The 24,914-nt window shown below is 36.2% G+C and overlaps 1 protein-coding gene and 2 long non-coding RNA genes across 3 annotated transcripts in view; all 3 read right to left on the bottom strand.

The window, feature by feature from the left end:
- Positions 1-1,088: 1,088 nt before the first annotated feature.
- On the bottom strand, positions 1,089-2,144 carry LOC139128179 (mucin-22-like). Its single transcript, XM_070694014.1, has one exon. The coding sequence runs from the start codon at positions 2,142-2,144 to the stop codon at positions 1,089-1,091; it is 1,056 nt and encodes a 351-aa protein (XP_070550115.1).
- Positions 2,145-6,676: 4,532 nt separating this feature from the next.
- LOC139128165 (uncharacterized) overlaps positions 6,677-24,914 on the bottom strand; it is a 49,050-nt gene continuing 30,812 nt past the window's right edge. The window contains exon 3 of the long non-coding RNA XR_011551212.1: positions 6,677-6,765. This is a non-coding gene — a long non-coding RNA (uncharacterized lncRNA). The remainder of the gene's footprint in view (positions 6,766-24,914) is intronic.
- LOC139128196 (uncharacterized) lies at positions 14,392-15,486 on the bottom strand. Its single transcript, XR_011551217.1, has 2 exons — positions 15,307-15,486; positions 14,392-14,596 (listed from the first exon to the last, which is right to left on the bottom strand). It is a non-coding gene; the product is annotated as an uncharacterized lncRNA (long non-coding RNA).

Below are 24,914 nucleotides of genomic sequence, written 5' to 3' on the forward strand. Positions count from 1 at the left end.
ACTTTCAGTTTTGTCAAGCTCTCTTTGGATCTTCTCCCATGCTGCTTCCAGTTGCTCCGTTTTCTCCCTGGCACTTGTCGTTTGGACTTGACTGTCAAGATCTCTCATTTGTTGCTGGTAGGATTCTTCATCTAGTCTAACATGTACCATGAAATCATCTGAAGCTGGTGTGTGTAGAGACCAGATGAGAACAGCTTATTTGGTTATATCTAGCTTTGCACTGAAAGTCAGTATACTCTCAAAAAGACTTTTTAATCTTCATTCACAAATACTTTTTACTGCAGTGCTCTACTGTGCAGTGATAATATTTTGAAAAAGCAAAAAAGCATCAAGTTACTCAAACATAAGCAAGCGATGTAATCTTTGTATATCAGAAAAACTGAACATTATAAATGCTGACAAATCTACACTGTTAAACAAACGCTCAGAGATGGTTTCAATATGTCGCCACCAAAACAAATATTATCTCTCAAATTTAACACCACCTATAAAAAGAATGGTATGTCCCGATCATATATATAAGAGTGTTGAGCTAGTATTACTTTCACTTCATCTGTCTGATGATTGCAGGATGCATGAAACTTAAGTAACAGATACCATTACTTAGTACTTGAAGTAATTTTGTTATTATATATATATCCCGATATATATATATATATATATATATATATATATATATATATATATGCATTATAGCCATTAAAATACTGTCTTTTTTACTTTGATTGAAAAATCTTAACCATTATACATTACCTGGTTTTCCTACAGCTGTTATGGAATCTAATGGTGATGGATTGCTTTGATTGGTACTGGTTTCTTTCATCCTCTGACTTTTGTGTTCAGTCCATTTTGTTTTTATAGGACTATGTTCATTTCTTTCAGTCCTTCCAGGATTGGATTGTTTGTGTTGTCTACTGCTGATTTCTTTTCTTGGCATCTTAGGATTTCTTACTTTGTCACTTTCATGCATCTTCTTTCTTTTCCGGTGATGTCCTTGTTTTGTTTGTGTTTGTTCTTTACTGGCACTTTCTTTTTGACGAAATGTCTCACTTTGTTGCTGTTCTTAGAAGTTGTTTCTTTGTCTCTGACTACCCAAGATTGTTTTTTAATAATATCTGTTGTCTCCACACCTGCTGTATCTGATATCCCAGGCTGTATTGCTGTGCATTACCAGTCTCTGTGTTAGTGACTGACGTCCCATGGTGCACGGCTGTGGTGTCTGTACCCTCCATATCTTCTGTAACTGACGTCCCATGTTGCACGGCTGTGGTGTCTGTACCCTCCATATCTTCTGTGACTGACTTCCCATGTTGCACGGCTGTGGTGTCTGTACCCTCCATATCTTCTGTGACTGACTTCCCATGTTGCACGGCTGTGGTGTCTGTACCCTCCATATCTTCTGTGACTGACTTCCCATGTTGCACGGCTGTGGTGTCTGTACCCTCCATATCTTCTGTGACTGACTTCCCATGTTGCACGGCTGTGGTGTCTGTACCCTCCATATCTTCTGTGACTGACTTCCCATGTTGCACGGCTGTGGTGTCTGTACCCTCCATATCTTCTGTAACTGACTTCACATGGTGCACGGCTGTGGTGTCTGTACCCTCCATATCTTCTGTGACTGACTTCCATGTTGCACGGCTGTGGTGTCTGTACCCTCCATATCTTCTGTGATTGACTTCCCATGGTGCATGGCTGTGGTGTCTGTACCCTCCATATCTTCTGTGACTGACTTCCCATGTTGCAAGGCTGTGGTGTCTGTACCCTCTGTGACTGACTTCCCATGTTGCACGGCTGTGGTGTCTGTACCCTCCATATCTTCTGTGAACTGACTTCACATGGTGCACGGCTGTGGTGTCTGTTATACCCTCCATATCTTCTGTGACTGACTTCCCATGTTGCACGGCTGTGGTGTCTGTACCCTCCATATCTTCTGTGACTGACTTCACATGTTGCACGGCTGTGGTGTCTGTACCCTCCATATCTTCTGTAACTGACTTCCCATGTTGCACGGCTGTGGTGTCTGTACCCTCCATATCTTCTGTGACTGACTTCCCATGTTGCACGGCTGTGGTGTCTGTACCCTCCATATCTTCTGTGACTGACTTCCCATGTTGCACGGCTGTGGTGTCTGTACCCTCCATATCTTCTGTGACTGACTTCCCATGTTGCAGGCTGTGGTGTCTGTACCCTCCATATCTTCTGTGACTGACTTCCCATGTTGCACGGCTGTGGTGTCTGTACCCTCCATATCTTCTGTGACTGACTTCCCATGGTTTGTATCCTCACTATCATCCACTCCTTTGTCCTTGTCTTTTGCATTTACATTATGTTGTTCTGTAATAATAAAGGGCATACTGTAAATGTCATGTAAATCTCTGAAATGTGTTATCACATCATTGCACAAACCAAGTTTGTCATCTCTGAACTCTGAACTCTGGTCGTACTATATGTCACGACAACCTGTTTCTGTGTCATCAATTTTGGTGCGTCAGAAACTTTTTGCTTCGATCTTCGATGCATTTTGATGTGCTCATCAATGAAAACAAATGACAGGGCAGCCCATATTTCTTCCATTATCATAATTAATGTCTGATGTGAAATTTTGTGAAAATCAGCCATCATTTTTGGAATCTGACAAGTACATCCATTTAGCAAATTATGAGCCCTTAATTCTCTTTTAGTTTTGTTACCAATATGGGGTTCTATCCATATATAGATCCTACTACCACCTGAACTTTTGATGCACTGAGTACACATACTGTTAGGCGACAAAGGATAACAGATTACAGAAGACTGATGGTTTAAAATGGACAACAGAGATGACAACCACCAGTTTGATAAGCTCAGCATTGCTTTAGCAGAGCTAAAAAGTCACAGGGATACTAGCCGCATATTAGGTTCAAACATACCAATTGTGTATTTGCTATATGATCAAGTGAACGTTTGTGCTATTTGAGTTTATGCCGTAAAAATTTTTTATGGGTTACCTAAAAATTCTTTCTTTCTGTGGTGAAATAGATATGATATAGAGGTTTTCAATTGGTTTTTAGTAAATAAAATAGCGTTTGACAAATAGAATAATGTTCCAGCTAAACAGATCCCTCCTATTTTATCAAAAACCTACATTCACGTGACTGCAGTGTAAAGCTATGGGGGAAAGCGCCCTCAGATCCGTGCATTTTTTTTACATATCAATCACGCCCAGTGCCTCTGTGCCACCCTGTGCCCAAATATGGGCAATGGCGTGCATTTCCAAACTACCTTGATTCTGGTTGCTATGCGCATGCTATCTGCAAACATTCAATTCGTACACAAAGCCAGCACGAGATTAGGAAAACATCTGCTTGCTCATATCCTAGTCATGCATTGCAACAGTGGAGCCCGTACGGTGACATCAACTTATATTTCTAAGTTCTAGTGAAATCCTGTGTAAATTAAGTCCGTGCCTTATTGAGTATAAATTACCATAAATTGACATCACGCTTTTGTCTTTCTTGATTTCAGCCATAGTCTCTTGGTCACATACTAGTACGCATGTTTTAGAATTCTGCTGGTAAACAAATGACGTCATTATGTATGTCAATCCACGACCGGAAGCGCGGCCATCACATTTATAAAAATTGACTCGAATGGCGATAATTTTTTGATATCGCACACATTTTTATCTCCTTAACTATGTAGAATATTATGTAAACGACATATTTATCAAGCCATAAGGTATATGATAAAACCTTTATGACCCTCATACAGCATTGTGGCCCTTGGTCATACGGCGTACAGGCCCCCACACATTCGGGCCCTTTCGCAGTACTACCTCGGGCCGCAAAAGCTGTATCAGGGCCGTAGATTATTATTACAAATATCAACATTTTCCTTTCTTATGAATGTATGTAGTCTCCCATATGTATACCTCTCTCAAAAAATCAGGGTACCATTTAATTTTTTCCAACTTTAGCAAAACTGCCATTAAAGATCTGAATGAAAATTCTTAATCATGGATCATGATGCAAAAAATTCAGCCATTGGCTTTGATTAAGTTTTAAGATTGACAATGGTTAAAAATGCCTTCAACAATTTTGTATAGTTATTATTTCAGAGCTATTACTTTTCTTAAATACATAAATATCCGAAGGATTCAGAAAAAATGGCTGTCATAGGGGACTTGCAACACCATTTACATATATCATAGAAAACTTCAAACTGAAACTTCAGCTATTCTACTAGTGGCACAGAAAGAGAAGAGTTGAATTGATACGGAAAGATAAATTTTTAACACACACGCGATTGCTAATGCTGGCATGGCAGTGTTCCAAATGGGCGCAATTGCACATGAAAATCATTTGCTGGTTACGTAATTTTCTAGGCACTCTGGCCTTCTGCTGTTGTGCAAATGTTCAGAATTTTTAAAGTCGATAAATTTTCAGTCTGTGTAAATGAATTTCAGCAGAATTTTAGACACTTCCAAGATAAATAAGGCTAAGCATGCGTTTTAGAAAATTCTTAATAATTTTTGAGATATGGCAAGAATAGTATTAAAAATTGTACAAAATTACAAAGTAACATTAGCCATTCAAAAACATAGTGTTTGTTTCACGGCTTAATTTTCCATGTCCATGACAATGAAGAAGTATGTCAAGTATCACTGAGTAAAATTTCAGGGGATTTTGAGAACATCTGGAGTGACCGGGCTTTCTCTTTCCAAAGACATGCTATGCCAATCTGCATATCTATGATGTCACCCATTCCCTGACTGGCAACTATGCGTCTGCTCTTCGTCTGGTGTCATTGTTTTGCATCTTTGGTTCAAAAAATGCACAAAACTAATATTTTAGTGGATTTGACAAATTTTCCATATTAGCAACTGTTGCCAAGGTACTCAAATCCTTCAGTATCGCCTTCATGTGTCCCATTGGAACATTGAGTCACTATGGCACTAAAGTGTCCTGTGTGATTACCATTTTATATCTACCAGACAATACAAGACAATATGTTTGGCATATTATGTACGTAACACCGTGGCGCTTCAATATTTATTGATATTCTTTAAGAAATTTTAAATTGTTGTCAGCATAGAATGTATCAGTACCTGATTTCTTGGTCCTTTTCTCCCATTTGAACAGAGAAGCAAATTTTGCCAAGCTTGCTGTGACCACTTCACTCTGGTAAAAATCTTTTTTTAGTAAATTCGCTTTATCAAAAGCTTCAGTGTTTAAAGTTAGACTTCTTGATATTTCGTCTATGTATGTCTCCTGACGAGTCATGACACAGACATCCTTATGCATTGGAAAGTGCTTTTTAATCATACAAGCAATATGTGAATCATCCTGGACTGTTGTTGGTAGACCAGCTGCCATTGCTTCCAAGCCTTCAAAACTATAGTCAGTGTAGCATGATGGCGGAAGCATAGGTGAGACTGTTGGATGGACCGTAGCAATTCTGTACTGAATAGGTTGGATAAAGTTTTGGCATAACATGAGCACTGTTAAGTTTTTGAATGAGATATTTTCTTGTTTTCTTTTTATTCCGCTGGGAAACTCCTGTGATCTTCCAGTCTGGGGATACCTTATGAGATTCCTTGAAGTTGTTAGCAACATTTCCGATAGATACAGCTATTGACTCACAAGCTTTTAAGGCTTCCTGCGTGCCAAGCTGTCCATATGTCAATATAATAGGAGCTCCGGACACAGTTTCAGTCACTAATTTACTATCAAAGTAAATTTGTCCAGGTTTTGGAAGAATCTCTTCATGAGGGATATCTGAAAGCTGTCTTCCATCAAAGTTTGTTCTGTAGACATTTTTAAAGTACTCATATATTTTAGGACCAATTGAAAATAGCATATCAGCTTCACTTGCCATTTTCAACATATCTTCTTCCAATTCAGGATTTTCCTCACCACCATTTTCCAAGAGGCAGTTTTTCTCTGGGTAAGCATGGTTTATCAAGACAAGCTGGCATCAGGGAACAGTGTCTCTCTAATATCTGCAGCAGCTAATGCAGTCTTTGGAGCATAACCCACCACGCACTTGATGTTCTCCAATTTACCAAGGTCTGGGTAACGGCTCTGATGCTCCATCAACCACTCTAACTTTGGCAAATCTGTTCTCTTATTAGCTCTCTTCTTCTTTTGTGCATGAATCAAGGTAACTCCACATTTCTCAGCATCTTTCTTCTGGTCCGCACTGACTTCTACATCTATTACAGTGGAATATGCAATGAGAACTTCCCCAGCCTCGGCCTTCCTCACACAGAAATCATGGATTATAGTCTGTGATAGTTTGTCAGTCCACAAGCATCCTTATCCCAAATGTCAAAAGTAAACAAGACCCCATTCGGACAGGAGGAGATAGCTGGTGTAACTGAGCTTGAGGAAAAAGACTTTCATGGATAGCACCTGCTGCATTCTTTGTCTTGGAAGAAAAGCTGACTACATGTTTACATGCTGCAGCTTCTTCAGCCCTGGGTAGTATGTGCCATGATTTACAAGCCAGTTAACTCCAGGTGGGTCTTCTACAGGATCTGACCATTTACTTCTTGTAGCTGGAATCAAAGTAACTCCAACACTCTCTGCATCTTTCTTCTGGTCTTCACTGAATTCAACATCAAGGGTAGTACAGTAAAGTTTGTACACTTCATCAGACTTCAGTGTGCTGTCGGAGAAATCTTTGACCAGTGTTTTGTTGGTTGTGATGTCAGGTCATCTGACTCTGTATTCCATGATGCTGATACAAGCAGTGCTTCAGAGAGTGTGTTTGCCATCGTCCCTGCAGGAAAATAATGAGATAATTGGAAGGATTGAAAAGAGAAATGATTGTTTTGTGATATCATGCTATTGATATGATCAAAAATTTGTGATCACCAACAGGGCAGAATTAATGTAGTATTTCCTTCAACTCTTGAAATGACAAAGTTGTTAGTTGATAAGCAGTTAATTGTTTGATTTCATCGATGTCATTGTAGAAGTTGATACACTAGTACTTTTCTTTCGTATGTTTCAAACAATAACCCTTTGCTTATCAACTTATAAAGATTTAGTCAGTTTGTATTAGTTCCGCTGTCAGCGACGCGGAGCTTATCAAATAGGTTGATTTTCAGTCGTTGTCGTTCGTCAACAATTGCCTTCTCCTCTGAAACCGCAAGTCCGATTGCTTTGAAATTTTATATACAGTTCACTTTGGGTGACCTCACTTAAGTTTTTTCAAATCATGGTAAAATTTGCATATTTGTATTTTTGGGGCATTTTTGCTGTTTTTGGTAAAAAAATCTTTTCCTCTGAAACCGCTTGTCCAATTGTTTTGAAATTGATATGCAGTTTACTTAGGGTGACTTCATTCAGATTTGTTCAAATCGTGGTGAAATTTGCATATTTGTATTTTTAAGGCAATTTTGGTAGTTTTTGGTAAAAAAATCTTTAAAAATCTTCTTCTTCAAAACTACCAGTCAGATAGCGTTGATATTTGGTACATAGGTCCCTAGGGATGATCTATTGCAGATTTTTTCAAATTATGCAGAAATATTCAAATTTGCATTTTTAAGGCAATTTTTGCCACGTTTGGTCACAAAATGTGTTTCTAAAAAGTACTGGTCTGATAGCTTTGAAATTTGGTATACAGGTTCCTAAGTATTGATGAAATCTGTAATTTTGTATTTTGGGGCATTTTTTGCCATTTTTGGTCAACAAATGTGTCTTCCAAAACTACTCATCTGATAGCTTTGAAATTTGGTATACAGGTTTCTATAGATGAACTAAATGATATTTGTTGAAATTATGATGAAATCTGCAATTTTGATTTTTGGGGCAATTTTTTCCATTTTTGGTCAAACAATGTGTTTCTCAAAACGTACTGGTCTAATAGCTTTGAACTTTGGAATACAAGCTTCTACAGATAAACTAAGTAATATATATTGAATTTCTGATGAAATCTGTAATTTTGTATTTTGGGGCAATTTTTGCCATTTTTGGTCAAAATGTGTATTTCAAAACTACTTATCTGATCTGGTGAAATGTGCATTTTTTATTTTTATTTTTTTTTTGGGGGGGGGGGGCAATTTTTGCCATTTTTGGTTCAGAAATTTTTTTTCTCAAAAAACTACTCTTCAGATAGCTTTGGTTGACATGTTCTTAGGGTTGATCCAATGTGATATATTCAAATTGTGATGAAACCTTCAATTGTGTATTTTTGCAGCTATTTTAGCCACATTTTTTATGCCACTGAAATGAGTTATCAAAGATTTCCATCTTCTTCATCAACATGTGTTAAAAATAGTTAATCTCTACATAAACACAGCGGGGCTATATCGGCCGTAAGGTAGCTTGTTTAGAATATGCTTACAAAACAGTAAGCCTGTTTTACGTGAATGCCATTGGTTTTTTCACATAATCAACAATTACCAAAGTCCCTCTACATGTCAGTCCAAAACTAATTGTATTTCCTGGTACACATTTCATCAAAATGAGTGGAGAGAAATAGAGAATTTTGTTAATTCTTGTCAGGGAAACTTTAAACATGCACTAATTGAATGTAGTATTCATTTACAAAATGTAATACAATTCAGAATTCTGATGTTTGTTAATGTTTGTCTGTTTTCCTTACAACTGCATTGATCTTTATCAGATATATCACATTGTGCAGAAATTGCATATAAAAATGTTTTCAGAGATAATATCAAATATGTGGCTATATCATAATTCTTCATAGAGAGAAGTTATAGAAATTCAATATATTGCCAGATATCAACTGAAAATGCTTACGTTTTATTATATATTGCAGCTGTGTGTAAATTTAAACTTTTGCCACATGTTTGCAACTTCATTGAAAGTGTTATGATCAACATAATGAACATATTCACCACAGATTAATTCTTACACTTTTTCATCTATCATCGAACGCCCAACTTCATGTGAATGTTGATACATCTCACGAATTCATCAGTGTGTTTCCTTGAAACTTCATGAGTTGATAAGGAACTTCCTCAGAGAGTTCGCTGCCTCAACGATGTAATAATAATATTGCTACAGACTTGCCAGACAAGTCGGCGCCAACAAATAAAACTTGCTAGGGCATACAACGCGCTGTGTGCCACATTTATTTTCATTTAGAGAGTCAACATCGCACTAGTTCATTTCCTCACCCCGGCACAAATGTATACGTGCGTGTAGTGACGATACTATGAATGATGACGGTCCATTTTCAAATGTAACCACATTCTCTCGCAAAGAAACGACAATCACCGGGAGTAATGTTTGCTATGGCATTAGCGGTCACTAGTTCAGTGAACCTGTAGGCGAAATCTTGATTAGATCTCAGCTCGCTCTTTAGGCCTATATAGTTGAAACACGGCTCGCAAGCGTTGAACTGGGGATTATATGGTGGCTGGTAAATCAGTCGAACCCCTCTCGCCTGCAATAGTCGTTGGAGATTTTGCTCAAACATATCGGGCGTGGTGGAAACTGCAATTATCCATAATTACACAGTTACCGACGGCCAAACACGGATTTCCAAAATTATCCGTAACTCGAACAGCCTCATCGAAAAAGTTCAATAACTCCAACCCATTTGATGGTCCAACGATCACATTGGAATGATCGACACTCGTGGCACTGACAAGGAGGTTGATCGTGTACGTAGCGTTCGATGCATGGCGATTGCCTGTAGTTCTGATCACCGAAGACTCGTCAAACCAATTAATTTGATTTATATTGTAATCAGAAACAGTTTCTATGAAATCCAGTGTATATTGTTCGATAGCTGGAGTCATCGATTCGGCAGCAAGACTTGATAATGTCTTTCGACTCATGTTCAAGTATGCGGTTATTGCTCGGTGGATTGTCACCAGCGATGGTACGTTTTTGGCCGTATACATGTTATCATCAAGAAGTTTCCTTCTGATTTTGAGCAAGTAAATACTTGGCTGCCGCCTTATGTAGAACTCGATATGTTGGAGAACGTTGTCAATAAATTTGGTACGTTCTCGTGCTGGTCTATCATCAGCTGTAAGGGAGCCTGTTATCTCGTATTTGCAGCAGATACTGTGCGCTGTTGATTTAGACACTCCGGTCGTCGATGCAATTTCACCATAAGAAACGCCTTTCAAGTGAAGCACTAAGATGCGTCTCTGCATCAGAAATGGTGTCGGAAAACACGTTGCATTTTTCTGTGTACAGTGTACATTGTAGCAACCTTCAACTTTGCCGCCAAACTATTTTTGTAACCGCGATCTGTTTTTCGCATTTTAGTTGTCGTAATGAAATGAAATTCACGCATACATTTTACCGGGCTAAAACTTCAGTTTTATTAATCACACTGCTTCATACCGCCCATCGTTTTTGAACAATTCACAAGAATCGCCAATGTAGGCTAAAAGTGTGATTCAGGTAGCTAGGAATATGACGTTCACATCAGTCGTTTGGGTACAGTGTAAATGTTCCTAGGAAGTTCCTTATCAACTCATGAAGTTTCAAAGGAAACACACTGATGAATTCATGAGATGTATCAACATTCACATTCACATGAAGTTGGGCGTTCGATGATAGATGAAAAAGAGTGTAATGGTCATTAAGTATATATGTAATTAGCTAAAATAAAAATACTAAATTTCTTTGACAGCTGTCATTGTATCACCACTTTATATAGCAAGTGTAATTGCCTCTGATCAAGTCCTTCAAGCTATATACCGGTATGCCAAACTGAAAGCACATTAGATATGCACATTCTACATTAGCTGACATGAAAATGCGAAAAGACTTTTAATATGGTTTAACCTGGTATCATCAATATACATTGCATGTTTTGCCAACTTTGAAAATCCGGGTATTTATCCCTAATAAGGAAAGTTCATTAAATATGCAAATTAGGAATTGGCTTAAGTAAAAATGCTTGGTAACTTTCAACAATATTATATCATAATAATACATAGCAAGTTTTGTCAACTTTGGTGGAGACAATCAAGATATATATCCCTAACAAGAAAGTTCATTAAATGCAAATTAGGAATTGGCTGAAGTAAGAATGCTTAATGACTTTCAGTTATGTTGTATCGAAGCATCATAATATACATACCAAATTCAATCGATTCAGATTCTAGGAAAGTTCGTTAAATATGCAAATGAGCAATTATCTTCCATGTCATCCCTCAATACCCTTCACAGCTGATATATCTTGGTGTGATCAACATTTGTAGCAAATCTATTCAAATTGTGTGCTGTCATTCTCAATGTATCCGTTATTTTCTAAAATCATGCAAATGAGCAAAAAGTATGCAAGCCACACCCACCAAAAAATAATCACTTCTTGCCATTTGCTAACTGAATCTATGTACCAGATCTGAGTCTTATCTGATGAGACGGTTTTAGCTCACATTTGGTATACCAATGTGAGGTTATCGTATAGGTTGAAGTCAGTGTTGTCTGTATGTATGTGTGTGTACGTACAGTATGTCCGTCAACATCAAAAACTCCCAAACCGCTGCACTTTTTAGCTTGGTATTTAGTGTGTGGATGCATCCTGATCTATAGATGGTATTTTGTTCAAATGAAGTCTGCGTTGCCAAAATTATGCAAATGAGCTTACAAAATGTGAAACTGGTCAAGAATCAATAACTCAAGAACCGCTGTTTGATGCTTTGAAAATTTGTGTACAGTACCTTAGGTAAACCTTATACAGTTTTACGAATATTGTGAAGATATCCTTAATTTTGTATTTTTGCTGAATGTTTTAGTGATTTTTCTCATTTTCAGTAAAAATTATTCTTCTCTGAAACTGCCAGCCCATTGCTGTCAAATTTGGGTTGGATGTTTGCAAGGGTGTTACTCTTCTAATTTGTTGAAATTATGACAAAATTGGGAAAATTACTATTTTGGAGCAATTTTGTCATTTTGGTCAAAAAATCTTAAATAGTATTTTCCTTTTAAAGCCCCTGGATAGACAGCTTTTCATATTTGGTACACAGACGTGCATAGATGACAATAGTCAGACATGTGGAAATTGTCCTGAAATATACAAATTTGTATTTTTAAGACAATATTGTCATTTTTGCTCAAGAAAACTGTTCTCAAAATTACTTGTCTGATAGCTTTGTAATTTGGTATAAAGTCCTGAGGGATGTTATTAGATAAATTTTCTGCTCAAAGTGTTGGGAAACCCCCAAATTTGTATATTTTAGGTAATTTTCTCAGTTTGTGAACTTAAATGACCTACACCAATCCAGGATATGTTGTGAGACAGTTTCGAAGGCTGTGAACATAATTTTGTCATATTTGGTATCAATTTGTAGGAAAATTTGATCCAGAAAACAAAGCTGAGGTGAATTTTTTCATTGCGGACCAATTTTTGCAACTTTTCTATGTAAGACACACAAGAACTGATGAGAAATTTGGATCCAGGATAATTCCAGATGTTGTAATCACCGCCCACAGTGGAAGGCATTTCACTATCTGTGACTAATGCTGTTTACATTAGAATGATTAATTAAAAAATCCCCAAGGTTGTAAATACATTTCCTGTCATCTTGGGCAGCTGGCCTTATGTAATACCAAGTGGTGGAACATTTGATATTCAGGAGGGGGTAGGGTCTAGAAGATTGATGAGGTAGCATTACTTTTATACTAGATCCCTTGTACCGGTACATGTGTTTGCCCACTCCCACCTTTTCTTTTATCAAGCCTTCTCTGTCTATTTTTTGTTGTTGACATTTGCTTATGTATTTAGAATCTGCTTGTCCCATTGCTATAGAAGTCGATATGCATGTTCCTAAAGATGACCTCCAGTACCTAAGTTGGAGACCTTATTTGCTTTTATCATTCTTGTTTTTCCTGGTTTAAATACTTCTTGAATGGACCGATTCAAGGCGAATGTGAGCACATACATAGTGTCCTTGACAGTATTTTGAGATATTGGGCCAACAGACAGACACAAAAACAGACAGACATAACTGCGACATTAGCTAACGTGTGTGAACACGTGAGCTAAAATGTCTTACAAATAACAACAAGGAATCCTCAAACATCATGAAAAATTAATGTCTTTTCGATCAAAATATTGACACACATTTTAAAATGATACTGGATAAAGAAACTATATAGCATACCTTAGTTTTACTGCTGTGCGCAGTGGGAGTCTTGATCTCCTGAATTCCAATCCTGATTAGTCCAGTGAAGCGCTGAGTAACAGAAGTTAACAAAAAAGTTTACAAACCTCTGTGACTTTGGTAAATTTGATACAACAGGTGTCTGTAGTGCTGCTTTGTTTAATCAGAACATGTAGGTATGCCAGACTAAAGTCACATGATTTATAACTAACTAAATTATGTTGTAAAAGAAGGAGGTCAAGAGTTCACTCTTTGCTGAACTTTGCCTGTCATGCATTGTGTAACAGGATAGACACAACAGATAGGCATGTTTGCATTACCAGTCACGTGATTGTGTTAACTTCTTTGTTGAAACAGTAAAGAAATGGATTGAGGGTTCATTCTTTTGACCTTATGTGTTTCATTGTACTTTTGTACAGACATGTTAACTCGTATGTCATTATTGATAGAAGGAACACATACCGGTACATAAACAAGTTCATCAGTAGATGTGATGTCTATCTTTTGTCTTGTATAATCAGCATAATCATCAAAAGTTGCAAAAAGAAAGTTTTTAAATTGTTCAACACAAAGTTACATCCCTTATAAAAACTCACATACTTATTTAAGTTATCCATAAGTCTGTAAATAAGTCTGTATATAAGTTGTTTTTGTGGCAGATACCTACTTGTTTCGTTACAGACTTGTTCCTTTTGTCTATGGCCAAAGTTAGGTCTGTACATACTACTAAGTATGTGTATAGGCCGAAAAATGTAAATTAGCTAGGTAGGCATCGGCCATACAGACCTAAAAATTAGCATAACCACTTAACAATACATACTTAAAGCGCGTAAATATAAGCAGGTAAAATTGGTATGTAAAATTTACATATATTAATTAGCATATATACATACTTCTTGACAATAAGTATGTATGTTCTTAAAAATTAGCATACATGATGCCTATATATTCAAGTCTCGATGCATGAAAAAATTGCAAAACCAGGAATTGACAACAGTGATGCAGCCACATCCAACATTTTATGTATGATCATAATTATCATGCTTCTAAACTTGATATACCAGGTCAACAACTGAAAAATGGACAGTGATACCCAAGACAGAACGCAGCTTCCAGCAGAGTTCATGGGACAGTGTACGTAGTAGCCTTCCCAATACTTCCATCCATTACAAATTTACTCAGTTCAGAATCATTTGTAATGAACTGTAGTGGATAGACTTGCCATGTAAGAAACTAAAAATTAGTCTTACCTCAACATAGGGAACAAGACAGCACAAGAAGCAACAAGACAACACAAGAAGCAGTTCTCTGATGTCAAGTTTGCAAGCTCTTTATTTCATAGTGGAAGGGGAGATTCATGTGAAAAACCCAACAGAACACGTCTTAAAGTCTGCATTTGATTGTTCACATTATCAAAAGTTGTTTTTGATGCCATCCTTATACTTTCCGATCTTGTTCTGAAACTTCACTTTGGTCTGTTCAGCTTCTTGGCCTTTGCCCATAGATACACTGAGAATAAAATATGATAAATAACAGACATGGATGTCATGACATCATGTGGAGAGTGAAATTGCTTGTACTTCGTCGACTATCCTTAATATAAAATTCATGGAAAGAGCATTCGCGTGCTTAAATTAAATTATAATAATTGATATAAAATAATTTACCTTCTGATAAAAACACTCATGACATATCTATAAATTATGTTCGTTGTGATTACCAAATCTTTGCTTTTCAGCCTCATTTTCCCATTGATTAGTGACACGCCATTCCAAACTACAACTACTGACCGGTGGTGATTGGGGTTCAGCACATCTCAAACAGAAGAAATGTAAATCAAAAAGTATCCCTTTATAATATTAAAACCAGGTCAAAGTTTAAATAATAAAAATATATGAGTATCTGTTGTATATCATCAATCCGGTCAAAATTTGAATCAATGAGTAAAAATAACAGATAATAGCCTGGCTGTATTCGTTACTACAACTCTCCTTATAATTAACGCACAGAGATAGACAGTGACAGTGTGGAGTAACACTTCACTGTCTATTGAGGTACCAACCTCCATCATGGTTTAATTTTTGCCAACACCGTCCGTTCGTTTCGTATACTTGAACAGGGTTCGCCAAGAATGACATCAATATAGCGTGACTAAAGAAGTGAAAACTGCGAAAATTACAGAGACAACTCGTGGATAAGGCGTATTGGAAATTACTTACCGAATTTTTAAACAATCTCTTCGGTCTCTCCTGCCTCCATGCTTCGATCGAACTATGCAATATGGGTTGTGTTCGTGTTCTACGGGACGATATCGCGGTCGATCTCAGAATCGGTCATCCAAGGGCCATCAACGCATCGTAAACGCTGTTTGTTGGTTTTAAATTCATAGCTAACCTGTACATACCTGAATGATTATGTCCTATGGTAATTTTACGCAAAATTGTGTCAAAATCAGAGCGGAAAGAGGTGACGATTTTCTCTCTCACTCAAAACGTCCTAACGTCCCACCAGTGCATATCAGATTTAATTTGCCGCTTAGGATTTGACCCGTGACCTTTTGGCAACTTGACCAATCATAAAGAAATCTTCACAGGATCTACAATAATCTGACCAATCATAAAGAAGTCTTCACATGATCTATGACATCATCAGGCGTGATTCTAAAGTCCTGGGTTCAAAGTCTGATGACCCATGTGACCCACGCACTCAGCCAGCTAGCAACGTGATCGAACACAGCTGTATGCTAGCTCGCATTTGAAAAGCTAAAACGACAGAAAATCCATTACATGTAAACCTTTACCAGATCATCACAACGCTCTGCAAAAACGTCTCCGACATACAAGTCTCGTGACTTACAAACTTGGCTCGATGATGACTTTCATCGCGCACGTCCGGTGTGAGTCGATGTTGAAACTATGCTTATTACGCTGGGATAGCTTCCTGGCATCATACGTAGTCGTAAGCTTTCAATCTACTCTGTGATCGGGACTCGTAGTTCATGTTTGAAAGGGCCCGGTAAGAAAACACAAAAGAACCAGATATACGTTATTTTTGAGTTGCAGTTCTTTGAAAGACTAGGCTTTTAAAGGGAGATATGCACGTGAAATAAGTTCAACCATATTTTACGTCGAGCTCAACGTTCATTTTTCGCAAAGCGTTTTTTGGCAGATCGTCCATGTAGCCGACACGGACACGAACTGTCTGATCGTTTTTGTCTTTTTTCTGTAGAAACAGTTACGCTTTCAATGAGAACTGATCATTCGCAAAACGTACATAAAAAGTCAGTGATTGATTTTCTGTACCGATCAAAGTCAAATGGTAGTTTTTTTACACAATTTGTTGAACTTCAAAATCAAAATCAACTATCACACATTTCCGAATATGCAGCGTATTATTGTGCAGACTTAAAATACGCGACACCTGCCCAAAACAACATAAGTCTGTAGGAAATTAAACGTAATTGTTTATTTTGACCAAGTAGATAACAAAATAAGTTGTTATGCTCTCCGGACGTAAAACAATTAGGTATGTACGATCACAAAATAAGTATGTATGAAGTTCCAACCACTTATTTTCCCAAAAATAGGTCGTTTTGGGTCGGTACAGACCTAATCACTACACAGTAACTACTTGATAAGTCGTTCAGTTTTCTACGGGATGGCTCAGAGTCACTATAATACATACGAAAATGAGTCATCTGTGAAGTTCAAACGGCAAATCAGTTTTGACACCATTCTTCCAGTTCACAAGGCAAGGCTTGGAAATCCAAGGGTTCCTTCCACAGTTTTGGCAAGGGGTATAGGATTTGCATCATTGACAACTTGGCATTTCAATAGTAACAAAATATATTGGAAATACATTTAGAACTTATTTCAAAAATTCAGTATTCTTAAAAATTGATTTGTTGAGATTTAATGGAATTAGTAATTAATACTGAGAGGTTTACAAATGTGACATTAGATTTGAATGTGTAACTTTATATTTTCAGCACACCTTTCCAATTGTGTGATCTTGTAAAATTCAGCTGAATTTTCCAGTATCACACTAGTTTTTTCAGAGAGATCAGAACTGGTATAATCTCTTAAGCAAAGAAAGATGATTTTTCCTAGAGATTATAAGAAAATTCAAATAAATGTATTCTACAATACCTGACAATCCCAACAACTTTGAAGCATATTTACAACAGATTATTAAAGACTACTGCATTTGTGATCCAACCAATTTGTTCAGATTAATTTTTAAATCATGTTTATCACAGTTTGACATCATTTTATCATTTTCATGTGAATTTCCATATTTATGTCATCATCCATGTTTATGTAAATTGTGATATTTCTTAAACCAGCAACATATGCAGTTATGTGAGAATAAAACGAGTGTAGAAATGAGGAAGTCTAAATCCTTTCAAAATTTGTTTTGGCCAAAACCCTGGTTAATGTATTCGATAGTGGTATCTTTACATGACACTGGGGGAACAGGTCAACCTGTAAACCGCCATGTCAAAATGTATTCATCTCACGTATACAGCACTACATTCACTTGAATAATTCACACACAACAGGTTAAATAAGACTTTGTCCCTTTTGTGGATGGAGCATGGTTCAGAACTTTCTTTCTCGCCTTTAACATCACTTGACAAATGAAAATATTCCTTTAGAGCCTACTTGTACTCCAATATCATATAGAACTAAAATAATGATACCATCCCTAGCTATGGAAACTACTATTAATTTCTACAGTGAAATAAGTCATAAACAACTTTTCTCGTTGGTACTATTAAATCAGGTCAAGTCAACAACTCAACTAGCTAATGAATACCTGAAGTCTACTGGGCCATACACACGGCAGGTTATATTTTTCGCTGAATTGTTTCCAATTAAGTGATATTTTAGAAATTTTGAGAATGTTTTAAGGAAAGCTAAGACATTTGTTGACAGTTCATGGAGGTAGTAAATAGAGAATACCAGATATGAACTGAAAATGCTCACGTGTTTCATACAGTTATGTGTAAATTTGAACCTTTGCCACATGTTTGCAACTTCATTGAAAGTATTATGATCAACATAATGAACAATAATCACCGCCGATTAATTCTCAAAGGTCATGAAGTATACAAATATGTAATTAGCTGAAAAAAAAATATTAAAGTTCTTTGACTGCTGTCATTGTATCACCATTTTATATAGCAAGTGTAATTACCGTTGGCCAAGTCCTTCAAGCCATATATGCCGAGCTGTGAAAGCTCATTAGATATGCAAATTGTAAATTAGCTAACATGAAATGTGAAATGACTTTCGATATTCTTTTAACCAGGTATAATCATCAATGTTGTCATGTTTTGCCAACTTTGATCAAGTAAATCCCAGTATATATCCTAATGAGCAAAGTTCATTAAATATGTAAATTAGGAATTGACTTAAGTAAAAATGCTTAATGATTGTCAATAATGTTGTATCATGGTATCTGCAATATATGTAGCAATTTTGTCAACTTTGGTCAAGTCAATTCAGATATATATCTCTAATAAGGAAGTTCATTAAACATGCAAATTAGGAATTGGCTGAAGAGAAAATGCTTAATGACTTTCAATAATATTGTATTACAGTGTCTGAAATGTACAGAGCAAGTTACATCAATTTGATCAAGTCAATTCAGATGAATATCCCTAAGTATGGAAATTCATTTAATATGCAAATTAGGAATTGGCTGAAGTAAAAACGTCTTTTGACTTTCAATAATGTTATATCACAGTATCTTTGATGTTATATGGCAAGTTTCAATGACTAAAATCAAGTTAAATTGTGTTGCTAAGTTATCCCTATATACCAAAAATCAGACCTCTAGATCTATTGGCTAGCTCAGAATTAGATATGTGCATAATTAATTAGGTACAGGATGTGATGTCATAAGGTCTCCCATCATACCAAATATGAAGGGTGTGTAGCACTTGTGGTTACTTAGTTATGGCCATATATGTATATTTGAGGTCAAAGGTCATTGGGGTCATATGACATTTTGTCAAAAAAATTGTATTGCTAAGTTATCCCTTTATACCAAAAATCAGACCTCTAGCTCTATTGGCTGGCTCAGAATTAGATATGTGCATAATTAATTAGGTACAGGATGTGATGTCATAAGGTCTCCCATCATACCAAATATGAAGGGTGTAGCACTTGTGGTTACTTGTTATGGCCATATATGTATATTTGAGGTCAAAGGTCATCGGGGTCACATGACATTTTGTCAAAAAAATGTGTATTGCTAAGTTATCCCTATATACCAAAAATCAGACTCCAGCTCTATTGGTTGGCTCAGAATTAGATATGTGCATAATTAATGAGGTACAGGATGTGATGTCATAAGGTCTCCCATCATACCAAATATGAAGGGTGTAGCACTTGTGGTTACTTAGTTATGGCCATATATGTATATTTGAGGTCAAAGGTCATCAAGGTCACATGACATTTTGTTAAAAAAATGGTATTGCTAAGTTATCCCTATATACCAAAAATCAGACCTCTAGCTCTATTGGCTGGCTCAGAATTAGATATGCGCATAATTAATGAGGTACAGGATGTGATGTCATAAGGTCTCCCATCATACCAAATATGAAGGGTGTAGCACTTGTGGTTACTTAGTTATGGCCATATATGTATATTTGAGGTCAAAGGTCATCAAGGTCACATGACATTTTGTCAAAAAAATTGTATTGCTAAGTTATCCCTATATACCAAAAATCAGACCTCTAGCTCTATTGGCTGGCTCATAATTAGATATGCGCATAATTAATGAGGTACAGGATGTGGTGTCATAAGGTCTCCCATCATACCAAATATGAAGGGTGTAGCACTTGGGGTTACTTAGTTATGGCCATATATGTATATTTGAGGTCAAAGGTCATTGGGGTCACATGACATTTTGTCAAAAAATTGTATTGCTAAGTTATACCTATATACCAAAAATCAGACCTCTAGCTCTATTGGCTAGCTCAGAATTAGAAATGCACATAATAAATGAGTTGGGAAGATGCCAAGGTCAAAGGTCAAGTTGATCCCCAAAATTGTGGAGAGCAATTGGTCCCCTACTGGCCATTGTCCATAGACGCTGGCTGTCTTGGACTTTAACATACGCCAGAATAAGCCATTGCCATAGCTTAGCTGCATAGGTATAGGGGAGGTGAAAGGTCATAGAAAAATCAGGAAAATAATACTTTAAAAATCTTCTTCTCAAAATTGGCAAGACCTGTGACTTTGATATTTGGCATGAAGGAGCAAGGCTATAAGGTCTAACCAGGGTTGGGTTGGTAGCGGGTCGAGTGTGTCTAGGGTCGAGTTGGTTAGGGGTCGAGATGTCCAGAAACCATGGTCATCATGCTTCCCATAGACTACAGTATCACAAAAATTAAACTGTGATAACTTCATTAATATGCAAGCCACGCCCACCAAAACCTTTTCAGTTGTAGCCATTTGAATTCTGAAGATGTCTACCAAATTTGACTGAAATACGTTCAGCCGTTTTGAGATAATGGGGATACAGACACACGGACACACAGACACACACACACACACACAGACAGACATGGCTAAACCATATGCTCACGTGTGTGAACACGTGAGCAAAAAACGCGAGTTTGATATTGGATGATGGACTCGATGCACATACTGCAACAGTTTATAGATATTCATAGGAATTTGATAATTACCGGTAAAATTCAGGGTTCCACATAACCTTTGGCCCGACATCCAACGTCTAGTAAATTTCCCGGACCAGTGAAAATGTTAAATTGTAGTCAGACAAAATTGACACAGAACAAAAAGAAAATGCAAGTTATACTTTTCAGAAGCATACCTTTGAAGCAGGTGACTAGCGTGTCAAACACCTTTCATATCAAATCAATAGACTTAAAATTCTTATTTTATTGAAATTATAACAAAATACCTGCAGGTTGAGCAATTATAACTTATTCATTGTGGACAAATAACATTGCTTATCTTTACTCTGACTAGAGTCTCTGGGAAGTAGTTTGGATTGTTGCTATGGTTACTAGAATTATATTGTCAAGATGCCAAAGTGATATATTTTTCTAAGTACTATATTCATAATCAATTTTAAAAATGATACCATTCATCAAATATAATCTGATGTTGAAGATAAGATTGCTTTGATACCTGCTGTTTTATGTATATTTTATGGGCATGTAGTTACAAAAAATTCAAAGTAATCTGCATCTGTCTTAAAACTTTTTTTTTACTCAGATCTCCATTTACACATAGACATTTTACATTTGTCTGTCATTAACTTATTACTTGCAAGAAATCAAACTGACATTTATTTTTTATTGAAAAAAACAAGAAATAAATAGTAAAAACTGTTACAAAAATGTTTCTCAAATTCTTCAGGGGCATAATGGCATTGTGCAACTTATACTTCTTTCAACATCAAGCAAATATCAGGATAGAGACAATAAATTGCTGTACTTCTAGTGAATCCCACTTAGAGTTATTGTGAAATTCAAATTATAGTATTATAATGTTGATAAGGTTGTGCATCTTAATGCTAAGAAATGATACAGCCTACAGGGACTATAGTTTGACAGATAATCTAGGGGTGATAACATGTCCATAATTCTGTCAGATATAAAAGTCATTAACTGTATTTATTTGCTAAATGTCTTCATGACCCTGTGAGTGAGGGGTGAAAACTCAATACATGCATTAGCTTTTTTACTGTATTGAATGCCGTGATCACTTGAAATTTATCAAAATTTGTAGGGCAGATCAGTTTTTAGAATTACAAAGGACAGTATTAATTATTAGCTGTCTCTCATGAAATATTTTTGTACAATATGTCCACTTCCTTAAAATCACAGTAATTTTTATCGGACATATATCACACTATGCAGAATACAGAAAGACATGATTTAGAGAGAATTTCAAAGTATAAATGATAATTTGTTCAAAAGGGAAGTGGTGAAAATCCGATATTTAAAAATAAAATGACATTCTTTTTTACGAACATTCAACAAGGAAGCCTCTTGAAAAATTTGACACACATAGTAAACATATGATACTGGATAGAGAAACCATAGCGTACCTTAGTTATTATGGCTTTGAATTAAGTTTCCACTGACACAAATAGGCGTCTAGATCTGCTGGATGTGCAATGCAGATTGGTCCAGTGAAGCTCTGAGTAAAAGAATCGAAAAGTTTACAGGTATCCCTGGCTGTGGTAAAATTGACTCAAAAGGTGTCTGGAATGTTGCTGCGCTTGCGCAGTATGTATGCAAAACTGAAGTCACATGATTTACAACACACGTATTGTGCTACGCTGTGGAAACAGTAAAGAAATAGGTCAAGAGTTCAGCATTTGCTGACCTTTGCCTGTCGTACGATTCTTGTGTACTCAAATGACCCTTGGTAAATCATTGCTGCTTAAGCCCTAAAGGAACCAGTTCAACAGTAGACATTGAATTTATCTTCAGTGAAGTAGATGAGATATTATAAGGAATTGAAAGCAGCCAGGGTATGCTAAAAGACATTCCTGGCACTTTTTCAACAGAAAGTAACGTGGCACATGCAGAGCCACTGTTCAAATTCCTACTCCCTGGTGAAAATGATGGTCATCATTGGTGAAATCTATTTACAGCAGATCTATTTTGGACACCACTTTACCTATATACCGGTATACACACACACACACACACACACACACACACACACAACTGATTAATAAGGACTAATTACATTTATGATCCAGCCATTCTCTTCAGATTCATTTTTAAATCGTGTTTATTTATTTTTATTTTATTTATTTATTTATTTCGAGAACCAGCTCATACACCAAAAAACATACAGAAAAAAGGGGGACTGATAAACTTTAAAAAACTATAAAAAAACTAAATCATGATGGAAATTAAAACTGACAGACAGAGAAAACTTTAAAAGCAGTCAGAAAACAGTCTTTTCCAGAACAGGCTGCCACACATAATATATGTATTGATAGCAGCACTAATAAGAGAATTTTCACTATTCATCAGCCTCCTATAAAATTTCGAGCGTAAAGTGCGCTGTTTACTTTATAACAGTTTTACATCATTTTCATGTGAAAGTTGTCTTTGCAGCCATTTTTCTATATTTATGTGCTCTTCAGTTTTTATGCACATTCAGATAATATCATGTACTCTGAAAACTAAGCACAACATGCAATAATTTGCTTGTGAGAAATAAGTGTAAAAACTTTCACAACAATGTTTTTGGCAAAAACCCATTGTGCTCAATCGTGATCTGTATACAGACAATTGTCTTGAACAGGTCAGCCTGTAAACAGCCATACCCAAATACATTCATCTCACGTACACTACTACATTCAGTTGAATACATCCACACACAACAGGGTAAGTATAGTCTCTGAAAACTCAACACCACATTGTGAGAAGAAAAAATGTAAAAATAAGGAAGTCTTAATCCTATCACAACCATGGTTTCAGTCAAAACCCAATATATTCTATAGTGATCTGTTTACAGGACACTGGGGTGAACAGGTCAAACTCTTAACTGCCATTCCCAAATACATTCATCTCACGCATAGCACTACCGTACATTCACTTGAATACATTCACAAACAACAGCTTAATATAGACTATGTCCTCATTGTTGTTCAGAACTTTCCTTCTCGCCTTTAACATCACTTGACAATTGAAAATTATCCTTTCCCTTTGCAGCTACTTCTATATATATATAGGACTAAAATAATGATATCATTTATAGTCTAGCCATGGCAGGTATCATTAATGTTTACAGCAAACTTGGTTAATTATTTTCATCTTTTATATTTAGTCAGGTAAGTCACTTACTCAGCTGACTGAATATCTCAAGTCTACAGGCCATGCTGCTGAAATGAAAGGCATTTGAAAACATTATTATGGTAGCTACACAGAAGATAATTATTTTTGCTGTAGTGATATTTGAGTATATGTTGAGAATGTTTCACTGAAGACATTTGTTGATCAGTCAACGGAGGCCGAAAACAGACGATTTAACATGATTCTGAAGTGTTGATGGTGGACTTAGATCAATACACATACATTTTTATACTGCAACAGTTTATGGATGAGTCACATGAAATTTAGTGATTAATGATACAATTCAGGGTTTGACATGACAAAGCTTTGGTCAACTATCCGAGGTCAAGTAAATTTCAAGGAACAGTAAAAATGTTCAATGGTAGTCAGACAAGATAATGAGTTTTGATAGGTATTTATGGATGACACAACAAATAAACACAAGTTTACAGTAATATGTTTAAAATGCATATTTTTGAAGCAGGTGAGTAAAGTGTTAAAATATTGTTTAATATCACAATCACATCAATAGACGTCAAATTCTTATTCTTTTGAAAATATAACAAATTACAAGTTAAACAACTACTTATTCAAATAACATTACTCAACCTTGCTGTGACTTGATTCTCCTGGGAACCATGGGTGGATGGTTCCTATAGTTACTTGAATAATGTTGTCAAGTTGCTAAGGGGATATAGTTTTCTAAGTGCCAAATTCAGGATCAATAATGAAAATTACAACATGATCAAACATAATCTAATACAGAAGATGGCACTGATAAATGCTGTCACAGTTGTACCTATATTTTGTGTACATGTAGTTACATGTCCTTACAAAATAGACGCTATAGAATTATGTAAAGTTCTGTACTATTATATGTGTATCTATAGAAGATCAATGGAAGTTTTACAAAGTCCTGGCACCATTTTCATATATAGAATATACTAGTATAGAAATTGAAAGAGTAATCTTTAGAATTCTGTAATT

The sequence above is a fragment of the Ptychodera flava genome, unplaced genomic scaffold (assembly GCF_041260155.1).
Source record: "Ptychodera flava strain L36383 unplaced genomic scaffold, AS_Pfla_20210202 Scaffold_45__1_contigs__length_1260105_pilon, whole genome shotgun sequence".
Taxonomy (NCBI): Eukaryota; Metazoa; Hemichordata; class Enteropneusta; family Ptychoderidae; genus Ptychodera; species Ptychodera flava.